The sequence below is a fragment of the Bufo bufo genome, chromosome 4, assembly GCF_905171765.1.
Source record: "Bufo bufo chromosome 4, aBufBuf1.1, whole genome shotgun sequence".
Lineage (NCBI taxonomy): Eukaryota > Metazoa > Chordata > Amphibia > Anura > Bufonidae > Bufo > Bufo bufo.
In genome coordinates this window covers 526,883,533-526,897,201 of record NC_053392.1, presented here as the reverse complement: position 1 = coordinate 526,897,201, position 13,669 = coordinate 526,883,533, and the positions used below count along the sequence as shown (strand labels likewise).

General features: G+C 44.3%; 1 protein-coding gene across 1 annotated transcript in view; it reads left to right on the top strand.

Moving 5' to 3' along the window:
- The first annotated feature begins 552 nt into the window (after positions 1-552).
- Positions 553-13,669, top strand: part of MTIF2 (mitochondrial translational initiation factor 2) — a 33,313-nt gene continuing 20,196 nt past the window's right edge. The window contains exons 1-7 of the mRNA XM_040429756.1: positions 553-614; positions 1,328-1,473; positions 1,758-1,977; positions 4,108-4,228; positions 9,757-9,928; positions 10,119-10,279; positions 11,687-11,863. Coding sequence (XP_040285690.1) covers positions 1,762-1,977; positions 4,108-4,228; positions 9,757-9,928; positions 10,119-10,279; positions 11,687-11,863 — 847 coding nt within the window. The 5' untranslated portion in view covers positions 553-614; positions 1,328-1,473; positions 1,758-1,761. The remainder of the gene's footprint in view (positions 615-1,327; positions 1,474-1,757; positions 1,978-4,107; positions 4,229-9,756; positions 9,929-10,118; positions 10,280-11,686; positions 11,864-13,669) is intronic.

Below are 13,669 nucleotides of genomic sequence, written 5' to 3'. Positions count from 1 at the left end.
GAAGATAGAGGACACTTAGCAACGCTGTTTTAGCCGCACCACTAAAATGCCTGGGGGAGGAAAGAACATGCTGCAATTACTAGGTAATTCAATACCTATACAAAAGTATTAACTAGGGAACTAAGGTAAACATATATATATATAACAGTTACCCTTTAATCAACATGTTATATGAACCCTAAATTTGTGCCATTGAAGAATACAACTCTTCCCACAAAACAACAAAGCCTCCAAAAACGGCTCTATAGTTTCCTCTGTTACCAGCCCAAAACAAAGATGGAAGACCGGCTCCCTTTATCTTGGGGTTGTAAAGACCTTCCCATTACAGGCGCCATTTTGCCGTCGCTCAAACACCATACACCTAAAAAATAAATTAAAAAATGCAATGAATATTTCCAGAGAAGCGCCAGCATATCGTTAACACTGTTCAGGAGGAACTAATCCCTGTAACAATTATCTATTTGCCGATATATTCCAGTCACAGTTCAGAGACACCGGCAGAGAGAACACTTCTACCTCTAGTGTTTGCACTTTCCCCGGCGTGACGTAAAGGAGGGCGCGTGTCACGTGATCAGCGGCAGAGGTCGGCGTGTTTTCTATATAAGCCGCAAAAGGTAACGCGTGACATGCCGGGTGTTCAGGGTGTCCTGTGTGACTGCGGCTCCTGGGAGTGGGGGTTCCCCTATAGGTTCTAGTAGGCTATGAATGTTAGTGTCCTTGTAGTTCATCTCTGCCACTGAAACACTGAGGTTGAAATCAGGTGGTGACAATGTGTCCGCAATGGTGGAGATTTGTAAATGTCAGCCGTGTATTCTGCTCGGAGGAAAGGACATGTCAGAAATATTGTAAAACTGTATGCGACTTCCATCTATCCCCGGTGGCGCCAGGCACCATAAGGGTACGTGGACACAATCAGGATTCATGTGCGGAGAATCCGCAGGCAAATCCGTGCGGTCAGTCTGCATCAATTGGTGCGGATTTGCATGCAGATTTTACTAAGTAAATGAAGAAAATCTGGTAAGGAAAAATAAAATAAATTGACATGCTGTGGATTAAAAAATCTGCATCGTGTGCATTGAGAATTTCAAATTTTCATAGAATACAATGTACATTGTATTTTCCGCATGTAATCCTGATAGTGTGCATTTAGCCTTAAGATAGGTGCGGGTCCCTCAAATGCGGTCGCTCTCCATTCGCCTGTATGGAAATAGCTGACCAAGCACTCGGCTGTTTTCAGAATCCCATAGCGGTTAATGGAGGGCGCTGCACATGCCGTATTAAGCTACGCTCACATCTGCGTTAACTTTTCCGTTGCTCTGTTCCACAGAAAACGGATGCGAACGGAAAACCTTACATTTCTCTCCGTCATTCATTGACTTCAGTGTTAAAACAGAAAGCCGCACTTCAGTCAAAAATAACAGAAACCTGACGGAATGGAGTCAAACTCAACATAAAGGATTGCACTGGTGAAAGGTAATAACGGAGGACACCGCATTGGAAATCATTAGCTCGGATGTGAACTCAGTCTTACCCTGAAAAATGATTGGTGGGTCCAATCCCTGGGGCCCCTGCTCATCACAAAAATGGTGGCCTGGGACAGCCCCCTCTAAGTATGGTTACATCACGTCCAGGGAGCCGTAGAGGACCTCCCCTCTGTACAGCTGATTATGGAGGGGGGCTGAAAACGGCATCAATATTCCCTAATATAACTGAACATGATTATTTACAACATTTTTCACTGATTTTGTCCCATGTAGGAAAATGAAGAGGAGTGTGTTACAGCGGATAGAGCGAGTCCTCCAGCTTCACAGTCTTTGCCGACAGTTGAATCCCCTGAGCCCCCGAAGTCTATCTACCAGACAATGGAGGTCAGCGCTGTTCCCTCCTCAGTCCTTGGCTGCCGTTCACCACCGACCTCAAACCAGCAACTTCTTGGAGACACCCGCGCAGCAGTGCAGGTTCTTGTCTGCCAGGAAGGTACTGATCCCGTCACAATTATTCCAACGCTTCACACTGCGCAGATCGCTGATCACAGCATTAGGCGCTTGCAGAAGGGGTAGACGCATACCGCAGACCTAAGGAGCCAGTGAGATGACTCCAGGATAAGAACTTTTGTAGAGCGTTAAAGGGCAACTGTCAGTAGATTTGTACCTATGAGACTGGCTGACCTGTTACATGTGCGCTTGGCAGCCGAAGACATCTGTGTTGGTCCCATGTTGATACGTGGCCGCACTGCTGAGAAAATGTTTTATTATATGCAAATTAGCCTCTAGGAGCACTGGGGGCGTTACCATTACACCTAGAGGCTCTGCTCTCTCTGCAACTGGTGTGCCCTCTCCAATTTGACAGGACCAGGCAGAGGGCGTGGAGAGAGCAGAGCCTCTAGGTGTAATGGCAACGCCCCCGTTGCTCCTAGAGGCTCATTTGCATATATTAAAACATTTTCTTCAGCAGCGTGGCCACAAATGAACATGGGACCAACACAGATGTCTTCGGCTGCCAAGCGCACATGTAACAGGTCAGCCAGTCTCATAGGCACAAATCTGCTGACAGCTGCACTTTAGGGTCCATTCACACGTCCGCATCCGTTCCTCAATTTTGCAGAATAGGTGCAGACCCATTCATTTTCAATGGGGCCGTAATGTGCTATCCGCATTTGCGGATCCGCACTTCCGTTCCGCAAAAAAGTAGATGCAATTGCAGACAAGAAAAGGCATTTTTTCTGAGAGTCCCGGCGATGTGCAGTCCGCAAAATGCGGAGCGCACAACGCTGGTGTCCGTGTTTTGCTGATCCGCAAAACACATACCAACGTGTGAATGGACCCTTAGGCCCCTTTAAGACGGGCGAGAATTCCGCGCGGGTGCAATGTGTGAGGTGAACGCATTGCACCCGCACTGAATCCTGATCCATTCATTTCTATGGGGCTGTGCACATAAGCGGTGATTTTCACGCATCACTTGTGCGTCACGTGAAAATCGCTGCATGCTCTATATTCTGCGTTTGGCACGCCACGCAGGCCCCATAGAAATGAACGGGTCTGCGTGAAAATGGCAAGCATCTGCAAGCAAGTGCGGATTCGGTGTGATTTTCACGCATGGTTGTTAGGAGATGATAGGGATGAGCAACCCCGGACCCCATTAAAGTCTATTCACTGTATAACATGGTTATAAGGGAAAATAATAGCATTCTTAATACAGAATGCTTACTAAAATGTCGATTGAGGGGTTAAAAAAATAATTAACTCCCCTCATCCACTTGTTTGCGCAGCCGGCATAGTCTTCTTTCTTCTTCTTTCAGGACCTGCCAAAGGACCTTTGATGACGTAGTAAGCATTCTGTATTCAGAATGCTATTATTTTCCCTTATAACCATGTTATAAGGGAAAATAATAAAATCTACCGAACCCAAACCCGAACAGCAGTGAAGAAGTCCGGGTTCGGGTCTGGGTACCACATACAGTTTATTTTCACATGTGTGCAAAACGCATTGCACTTGCGCGGAAAAAGCTGAACATCGGAACGCAATCACAGATAAAAGTGACTGCAATTGCGTACCTACTCGCGCGGTTTTCCCGCAATGCACACGCGGCACATCCAGAGCGAATCCGAAACGCCCGTGTGAAAGAGGTCTTAAAGGCTTTGATACTGATTGCCTATTCTCAGATTATTGGCCGTGGTCCAACACACCGCAGCCCCACCATTCAGCACAGTCAACAAAGCTGTATAGTTCTGGTGATGGAGCTTCAAGATAACAGCTGATCGGCAAGGCAGCAGGGTGTCTGACCCCCGCCGATCTGATATTAATGGCCTGTCCTGAAGGATAGGTTATCAAGTATCAAAATCCTGGACAACCACTTTAAGGCTGTATTGCACTGCTCATTTGACCTAAGAGCATTTTTCAAACATTTCCATGGGCCCTTATTTACCTGATGGAGGGCAAAAGAGTGTGCCCTTGGCCTCCTCGGCCTGTATACTTTATTCTGCTTGATGGAATGGCACGATCTAGTGGTTTGTCCAGTACTCTAGTGTACAATTGCTGCACATCTTTGGTTCTGAATGCCCAGAATGCTGCCTTGGTTGGTGACTACTCACGTTTTGCTTTTGATAGGAGAAGGAACAGAAGAAAGGGAAGTTGCAGCCAATCAAGGTTAAAGAGCAGAAGAAGCTGGTGGAGGTGTGGTCCAATATGACCATTCGTGAATTGGCCAAAGCCATGGGTAGAGATATTGGTGAGTGTGTGCCCCCTTCCCCACCCCTCCCCTCATATGGAGTGCTGGTCATTTGCAGCCATTATTTGACCAGCACAAACGACATCGGTGGGATCACAGCCCTTGGTTAAACCTCTTGCCGATGTGTGTTTCTCAGCCAGATCCACTTGAATGAAGCACTCAGGGGATAGACATGAAGGAACACGGCTTGGTAGATGACAGAGCCACGATATTCAGCCCTGTATCATCATCATATTTCCAGGACAGGTCTTTATCCCCTGGAAGCAGAAATCTGTGAACCCCCCCATATTAGGAATTCATCTTGCCGCACGTCCAGGATGTGCGTTTTCTCCAATCCTGGCCGTTTGTACTGTAGGGTAGCTGTTAATTACATGTACATTATAATGCGGCAATGGGTTAAACGGTGAGGATTGATATAGAAAGTATATCGGAAAATGGTGCGCCTTTTCTGTCCAGAAAGAATAACTGATTTCCTGAAACCAGAATACACCTTTCACACAATGTAATTACTTAACCAGTTACAACTGGAATACCCCTTTATCCCCTATCCTCAGGATAAGGAAAAAATATAAGGTCGATGGGGGTCTGACCGCTGGGATCCTCATTACGAGAATGGGTTCACCGGAATGAATGGAGCAGCAATTCAGGATTGCCCACTGCTACTCCAATTCTGGTAAGAGTTGGATCCTGTTCTCATGATTGATGGGGGTCTCAGCGGCCAGAACCCCTCTGATCTAATAGTTATCCCTTGTATAGGGAAGAACTTGTTAGAACCAGAATACACCTTTAAAGGGAATCTGTTAGCACTTTTGACTGTGCAAAACTGCTGACAGTGCTGAGTAGGACAAACATGTATTTTGTGGGGCTTTTACTATATGTGAATATGAGCTTAAAGAACTTGTCACCACTCCTTAGATGTCTGTTTTAAAAATACAATACAAATAATTGTAATCCACATGAAATAATTCTGGAGTGTTTAGACCTTGATATGCCATTCCTCTATCATTACTGCTAGAAGTTTCTGGGTGTTACCCGTTGGTGGTGTCCACTCACTAGTGTCAGTCTGCAGGGACACATCCCCAACTCAATATTCTGTTGTACATTCATTTGTAAGCCTCTAGCAGGAATAATAGAGGAATGGCACAACATAGTCCTAAGAATAGATGCTCCAGAATAAAGTTGGGGGCGATACCAAAAATATTCCTACAATATCAAGAAATTTTTTTTGTGATAAATATCCTTTTGGAAGAAAAAAGACTTGGGACCGCAAGGAGACATTATACTCTATGGGGCGGTGGGCCACAAGGAGACATTATACTGTTTCGGGACTACAACTTATAGCCCCGTACAGTATAATGTCTCCTTGTGGCCCCCGTACAGTATGATGTCTCCTTGTGGCCCCCAAAGAACATTGCATATAGCACTTCTAAACATTCAAGGTAATAGAGCACCACATACCTCTTACTTTCAGTGATGTCTCCTCTGATGTAGATGTTCTTTCCTAATCCTCTCCATTCAGAGATCAGACCACCATGATGATTTCTGCTGTATTGGCCTGGATCCGCAGAACTTCTGTCTTGGGCCGTTTAACCCCTTAGATGCCGTGGTCAATAGCGACCACAGCATGTAAGTAGTTTCCGGGGCAGTGGGCTCTCTGTCACCCAATGGCACTCCCACAAATGCAATCGTGGGGTGACAATGTCTTTACAAGGCAGCTGAGATCAAATAAAGGCCCCCAGGTTTTCATTCTGTGTATGTATATTGGGTTGTGCCAGAGGCCACTCGGACCGTAATACACTGTGCTACATAAGTAGTACAGTGTATTATGTAAGCGATCAAACAATTGCATGTGAACGTCACCTTGTGGGGACTAATAAGTGGTATAATTAAAAATTAAAGATTTTCAATTTTTTTTAAAATCCACCCTTTTCCTGGAAAATAAGGCTACTTTCACACTTGCGTTCAGAGCGGATCCGTCTGCTGTCTGCACAGACGGATCCGCTCCTATAATGCAGACGTTTGGATCCGTTCAGAACGGATCAGTCTGCATTATAGTTTAGAAAAAATTCTAAGTGTGAAAGTAGTTCAGACGGATCCGTCCAGACTTTACAATGAAAGTCAATGGGGGACGGATCCGTTTGAAAATTGAGCCATATAGTGTCATCTTCAAACGGATCCGTCCCCATTGACTTACATTGTAAGTCTGGACGGATCCGTTTGCCTCCGCACGGCCAGGCGGACACCCGAACGCTGCAAGCAGCGTTCAGGTGTCCGCTCACTGAGCGGAGCGGAGGCTGAACGCTGCCAGACTGATGCATTCTGAGCGGATCCGCGTCCACTCAGAATGCATTAGGGCTGGACGGATGCGTTCGGGCCCGCTTGTGAGACCCTTCAAACGGAGCTCACAAGCGGAGCCCCGACGCTAGTGTGAAAGTAGCCTAATGCTTTTTTAATAAAGAAAAAAAAAACTCCACATATTTGGTATCGCCTTGTTGTCGCAAACCGACCTTCTGATGTGATGCGATGTCCTAAGGCCCCTTACAGACAAGCGTGTCCGGATGCGTTGCGGATAAGTTCAGTGAAAACTGTGCGATTTTGCAAGCAAATCCATTCACTTTTGTTTGCGATCACGTTCAGTTTTTATCGTGCGGGTGCAATGCGATTTAATGCGTTTTGCACGCGCGTGATAAAAAAAACTTTTTACAAACAACATCTCTTAGCAACCATCCGTTCACTTCTGTGGGGCCTGCGTTGCGTGAAAATTGCAGAATATAGAACATGCTGCGATTTTCACGCAACGCACTTGTACACAGCCCCATTGAAATGAATGGGTCCGGATTCCATGCGGGCGCAAGGCGTTCGCATCACGCATTGCACCCACGCAGAATACTCACTCGTGTGAAAGGGGCCTAATTGTTCTGAAGTTGAGTGAGCCGGCTCGAGGTCAAGACACAGACACACATGCAAGATGTGTTTCTTGTAATGAGCTGTGTAAGTATTTATACATAGACAAACGCAGTAAAGGTGTCCTAGGTAGAGACAAGGTTTGAGTTACTATGTTTGGTTTCAGATAAGAAAAGGGAATGGTCAGCATAGGGGGAGTAGGGGCCCACCTGAATTTGTACTCCTGCCTTTCAAGGCTGAATCCCCCCTCTTGTGTAAGTGCAGGTTATACATAGATATAAAATGAATATGTATACAAAATGGACACCTTTATGCTTTCCCTCACAAATCCCCCCTATTGTGAATAATTTCAGGTATTGCTCGGGAGGTACATTGACATGTGCTAATCACACATCCATGACTTACTACCTACTTCCCCCCCTGAGCATCCTGCAAATTATATCACAATTGCACATGCTGGAGCTTTCCAGTGGGAGAATAATATCCGGTTTAACTCTTAAAAATGATGACTATACTGTCTGTGAACCATACTGGTTTGGCTGGAAGTATCTAACTGTACCAGTTTTCCTTTTCTTCTTACACCGTTTTCTGATGACCCAAAAACCTATTTTTACTATTACATATATGATTAATACAACTATTACTACTTGAACTATACTCTGTAAAATTCCCATATTCCTTATATCCTTGTTTACATATTTCCTCAGCAACCTTTTCCCATTTTTCTGCAGTGTGCTCTAAGCCTTCATCTATTGGCCATCCCCTACATCCTCTCTTAAAATTTCTCCACTGTTCAAGATCTAGACATCCATTCTTACACATATCAGCTTTTTTTTTTTTTTTTATCTGATTATTTTTATTGAACAATTTTCAACAAATAAAGAAGTAAACAGAAGTAAACATTTATATCTTTCCGCCACTTGTCATACAATCGGAGAGGCTGCTTTTTAAGTTGTGATTCCATAAGACTGTTATAGTGTAGCGATATGACACCGCTAGTGGAACCTTTTGAGCTTGCCAGATCTATGATCAGATGTCTGGAGGCCAACTTAATCTCATTCAACCTTCCTTGGGAATTAATAGCATGCCGAAGCTGCAAGTATAAATAAAATTGGGAGTATGGGAGTTGAAACTCTCGTTGTAAGTGAGCATACTCTTTCAGAGTATCCCCATCGTAGAGTTGGTTCATGTGGGTAAGCCCATAGCGTCCCCAAGTCTGAACATTAGATACTTTATGCAATTCTGCATACATATGATTGGGCCAAATCAAGGTAAACTTAGTGTAGCCCTGTATCCCCACCACCTTCCTCGCTTTTCACCATACTTTATGAATTGCTCGAAGTATCGGAAGATCGTCCCCTTTTTTATCCAGTGACCCATACTCTAGTGCTGTTATTAAGTTTTTACCCCCTACCAGAATTTGTGTGATCCGTCCTGCCTTATCAAGGTCGTCTTCCATCCCCCAACCCCTCAGATGTTGAAGTTGGGCAGCCAGATAATAAATCCACGGATCTGGAACCCCAAGTCCACCATCAGTTTTTGGTCGGCAAAGCGTAGCCAACTTTATACGTGGAACCCCTCTCTTCCAGATTAGATCCCTAAATAGGGCATATCAGCTTTTTTTTAAACATTTTATCACATCTTTTCAAAGCATCCTTTCCTACTCTTTCTCATTATTTGTCTGTCAGTTTTCCTCTTTTGCTCGCCGGACTTACTTGGTATGGTCCCCATGGTCTGTCTCAGTCCAATCCCAGGATTTGGGTCTGGCTTGCAAGGCACTTTAACACCCCAAATCCTAAATTACATAATTCGCCAGCCTTCCCCTAGGTCCTCCTCCTTCAGACAGTCCTTCTGGTACACCTAGCCTAGGTCTTCCTCCCTCAGTCTTTCTGATACACCTAGTCAGGACTTGCGCACAGACCACTTTGGGGACCCACCAGGTCTATAATCGCCTCAACACAGGTGCAGGTTATATATAGATATAAAATGAATATGTATACAAAATGGACAGCTTTATGCTTTCCTCACAGCCTCATCCATAACGGCCTGAGCCCTGCAATTATCATGCTATTCAGAATTGCTGTTTTATTCTTATCAGCCACCCTAAAATGGAATAAAAAGTGATCATAAAGTCTTGTGCGCCACAAAATAGTACCAATGAAGACTACAAGTTGTCCCTCAAAAATAAAGCCTCCACAAAGCTCTGTAGAAAGAAAGATAAAAAGTTATGGGTTTTGCAATGCAGTAACGCAACAACATTTTTTAAAAGGGCTTTTTATTGTGCAAAAGTAGTAAAACTTACAAAACACACGCATTTTTTATCGCTGTAATGGTAGTGACCCAGAAAATAAAGCTATCATGTTATTTATGCCACAAAGTGAGTGCTGCAAAATGTAAAATGTAAATAGACAATGGCGGAAGTGCTTTTTTTTATTCCTTTCAAAAAAAAATTCAAATAAGGTAATCGGTGAGTTGTGTGTTCCCCCTAAATGGTGCCATTAAAGACTACAAATTGTCCCGCAAAAAACAAGCCCTCATACAGGTACATTGATGGAAGTAAAGAAGTTGTAGTAAAAAAATTGCCTGGTCACTAATGTTGACCATTTATTGGTCCTGTGTTTCAGACGACATTTATGAAACTCTAATGTACTCCGACTTTGACGTGGACAATTTAAAACCATCTTCGGCACTAACTCCAGAGATGATTAAGGCAACCATAAAGAAGTCTGGCATGAAACACATGTATATGGAGAAGAAAGAAGAAAAAATAGTGGAAAATAAAGATGCCGTGAAAAGGTATTCTCATAAGCAGCTGGAGTCTTGGTTGCTTGTATAGCTTCCTATCATATTCTGCAGTGCTGTACAGAGAAGAAGACTTTGGAACAGATTTCCCTGCCCTTATACAAGCCGTGCTCTATTACTTGAGGGCGCGTAGACTGCAGGTACAACACAGTAATCATTTTGTTTTTGTTTGTTCAATTTTCAGAGGTCCCGCAGACCCTTCTCTTCTGGTGCCCAGACATCCTGTAGTTACCATAATGGGTCATGTAGATCATGGAAAGACAACGTTACTTGACCAACTGAGGAAATCCCAGATCACAGCAATGGAGGCCGGTGGTATCACCCAACACATAGGAGCATTCAGTGGTGAGGATTGCTTGGCGTTGTGTTACAGCCCCAATACAATATATATTTTTTAGCTATTTCCCATCGTTTAAAGGGGTTTTCCACTATTTATATATTGATGACCTATTTTCAGGATAGGCCACCAATATAAAAACTGATGGGGGTCTGACTCCCGAGACCCCCGCCGAACAGTTGTATAAAGAGGCTGCGAGCACCTACGCCTCTTCCTAGGTCAGGCACGCTCAACCTGCGACCCTCCAGCTGTCGCAGAACTACAACTCCCAGCATTCCCGGACAGCCTACAGCAGGGCATGGTGGGAGTTGTAGTTTTACAACAGCTGCAGATTGAGCATCCCTGTCCTAGGTCATATAGCATCATGTTCATTGGTCACATGGCCTAGGCACAGCTCAGCCTATCAAGTGAATGGGGCTGAGCTGCGATACTAAGCACAGCCGCTATACAATGTATAGCGCCGTGCTCATGGGCGAGATGCAGCCTTCTCAAACAGCTGATCAGCGGGGATGCCGAGAGTAACTCCCGGGGAACCCGTTTGACATCACTTACTGCAAGAAGGTGACATAGACAAATGCTTAGAGCCTTTTCCCTTGATTTATTTTGCCAGTGTGGCCAATATTTTGTGATATTGGATAACACTAATACTACATGCCAAGCCCCCTAACGTCTGCAATTCCTCTTCATCACCTGATGTATAAGAGAAACAAAAAGATGGCAGAGGCAGCGTCTCATGTGCAAAACCAATCATTATATTAAAATAAATGGAAGCCGATTTTGCGCTTGCCTTTTCTTGTGTCAAACACAACAATTGGCAGAGCAGGCTGTGTATCTATATCACCCAGCAAGAGGTGTCCACAGGCGGAAGCCTTAGTCTGCGGTGATACCGCTGACCGCACGTTCAGGCAGAGAGAAGATTGGGGGAAAATTGGACCACTCCGACGGTGCTCTCCCCCGCCCCAGGGGGTAGAGAGCCATCGGGGTGGTCCCTAGTTTTCCCAATCTTCTTTCTGCCCTCATCACCTGATGTGAGAGAGGAGGAACTGGTGACGCACCATAAAATACTGCTCTGGTGTGTATCATTAGGGCAGCAATCGGTATATACTACTTACACACGGTTGTCCAGTGCTAAACAATGCATACCAAGCGCAACACACTTTGGCACCAGCCTGGCAGCGGTCTGTGGTATTTCTGATTGATGGCAGATACTGTACCTATGATATTGCATCATTGTATGAACAGTGTGGGGCTGACCTCTGTGACACCTACTGATCAAAAGAACAAAGTGAATGGGACAACAGCAGACGGATGAGCGCGACATGTGTTTGGGAAATGCCTGAAAGAGCAGAGTTTGAAATGTAACTATTTTTATATAGCTGAATGTTTAGTGTAATTTTTCCATTTTTATGTTCCAGTTTATTTAGCTTCAGGGGACAAGATCACTTTTCTTGACACTCCTGGGCACGCAGCCTTTTCAGCAATGCGGGAGAGAGGCGCTCACGTGACTGACATTATTATACTGGTAGTGGCCGCAGAGGACGGTGTAATGAAGCAAACCATAGAGTCCATCCAGCACGCCAAGAACGCCAGAGGTAAATTACTATCCGTGCTTGACGTCCACACCTCAGTAGACCTTTATGATAGCTCTTGATTTCAAGGTACCATATATATTCTCTCTGTTCAGTCTTTTCTTTATTATTTCCACGTTTTATTACATTTTGTACTGATAAGTGTACTGAAAATTATCCAGTATTAAATGTGTGTGTAGTAGATACACTTTACAGGCCACTGTTCATTATGTCCAGGCTTTTACTTCTATGCCAAGTCCCAAAATGAAACTGTATAATATGAAATATGTTCTATATAGTAGTACTGTGCGACATGTAGTAGCCATATTTGAAATCAGAGGATTGTGGTTCACACACAGCATATATATTTATTTTTTTTTCTTTACAATTTTTTTTTTAGCCAGAGCCAGAAAGAGAAGTAGAAGTCATTCCTTTATATTTCCCATTCTTTTTGAATCCACTTCTGGCATTAGTTAAAAAAAACTGCAAAAACTGCTGCATCCCCCCCCCCCAAAAAAAATCACTTAATTACTTTAAATGTCCATGGAGTCTGACAATTTATTCTGAATGTATCTCTGCAAGGATGTTTTTGAATGCCCTTGCAAATTTTGCAGTAGCAGGGCGCCAGTTGTCAGTGCGGCTGGACTCCCAGAAACAGCTTATTACTGTACACATAATAGTATTTCTTCCCCATCTCTATATACATGGTGTTCATTGAGCACCAGCGATTGGCATAATGCTTCCCGATCCTGCCCCGGCGGTCATGTCACAGGATGCTGGGTAACTGAGGCCTGAGAGGCTGTATTCCTCCTAGTCCCAGGTACTGGAGAAATCCACAAGTAAAAAAAATGTTGAATATTAAAATGTCCCCCATGTATCTTATCTTATGGGGGGGGGTGGTCACAAAGTGTAAAATAAAACAAATGACTTTAATTAAAGGGGTTAACATTTTAAAAAAAAGTGTTGTTGCAGTTTGTACTTTAGCACACAAAAAATGACAGTCTATTCTTTTCTTTTCTTTCTTTTTTTTATATTTTCACATCATATGACTGGAGAGGCACAGGTACATGGCGACCAGTCCGATAAATGCAGGACATCAAATGTAGCGTTACATAGCAACTTGTCAAATAAATGTGGTGCTCCATTATGGCTCAAAGAAGGACTCTTATATAGGGATGTCCCGATACCATTTTTTTAAGACTGAGTACGAGTACCGATACTTTTATTTAAGTACTCACCGATACCAATTACCAATACTAATTTTAACCGCCTCACGTCCGCCCATAGGATATAAACGTCCTATGGGTGGACGTCTATTTCTGACAGCACGTTTTAAAACGTCCTGTCAGAAATAGCAGCTGCACGCTAATCGTGCAGCTGCTGATCGGGTTGCCCGCTGTCAGTGACAGCAGGGCAACCCTAAGACAAGGCAGGGACAGTGCCCAGGTGTCCCTGCCTTCACAATCGCTGCAGACACAGCGCTCACCGAGCGCTGTGTCTGCAGAGAAGGAAGCGCTGTGCGCTTCCTGTTCCGGCCCGGCGGTCATGTGACCGCCGTGACCGGAGAGTGCAGGAGCTGTGTGAGGTCTCTCAGAGACCTCGATCAGCCCTGCTGTGAGGCTGTACAGCGCAGGATTGCTACAGCCTCTCTAGGGGTGCATTTGTCCTGTAACTGGGGCTACTATGTCAGCCCCAGTTACAGGAGAAATCAACAGTGAAAAAAAAATAAAAAGTGAAGTAAATGTCCCCCAGAGGTCTTGTATGACCTTATGGGGGACGAAAAGTGTAAAATAAAATAAAGGGTTGAAAAAATAAAATAAAAAAAAGTTT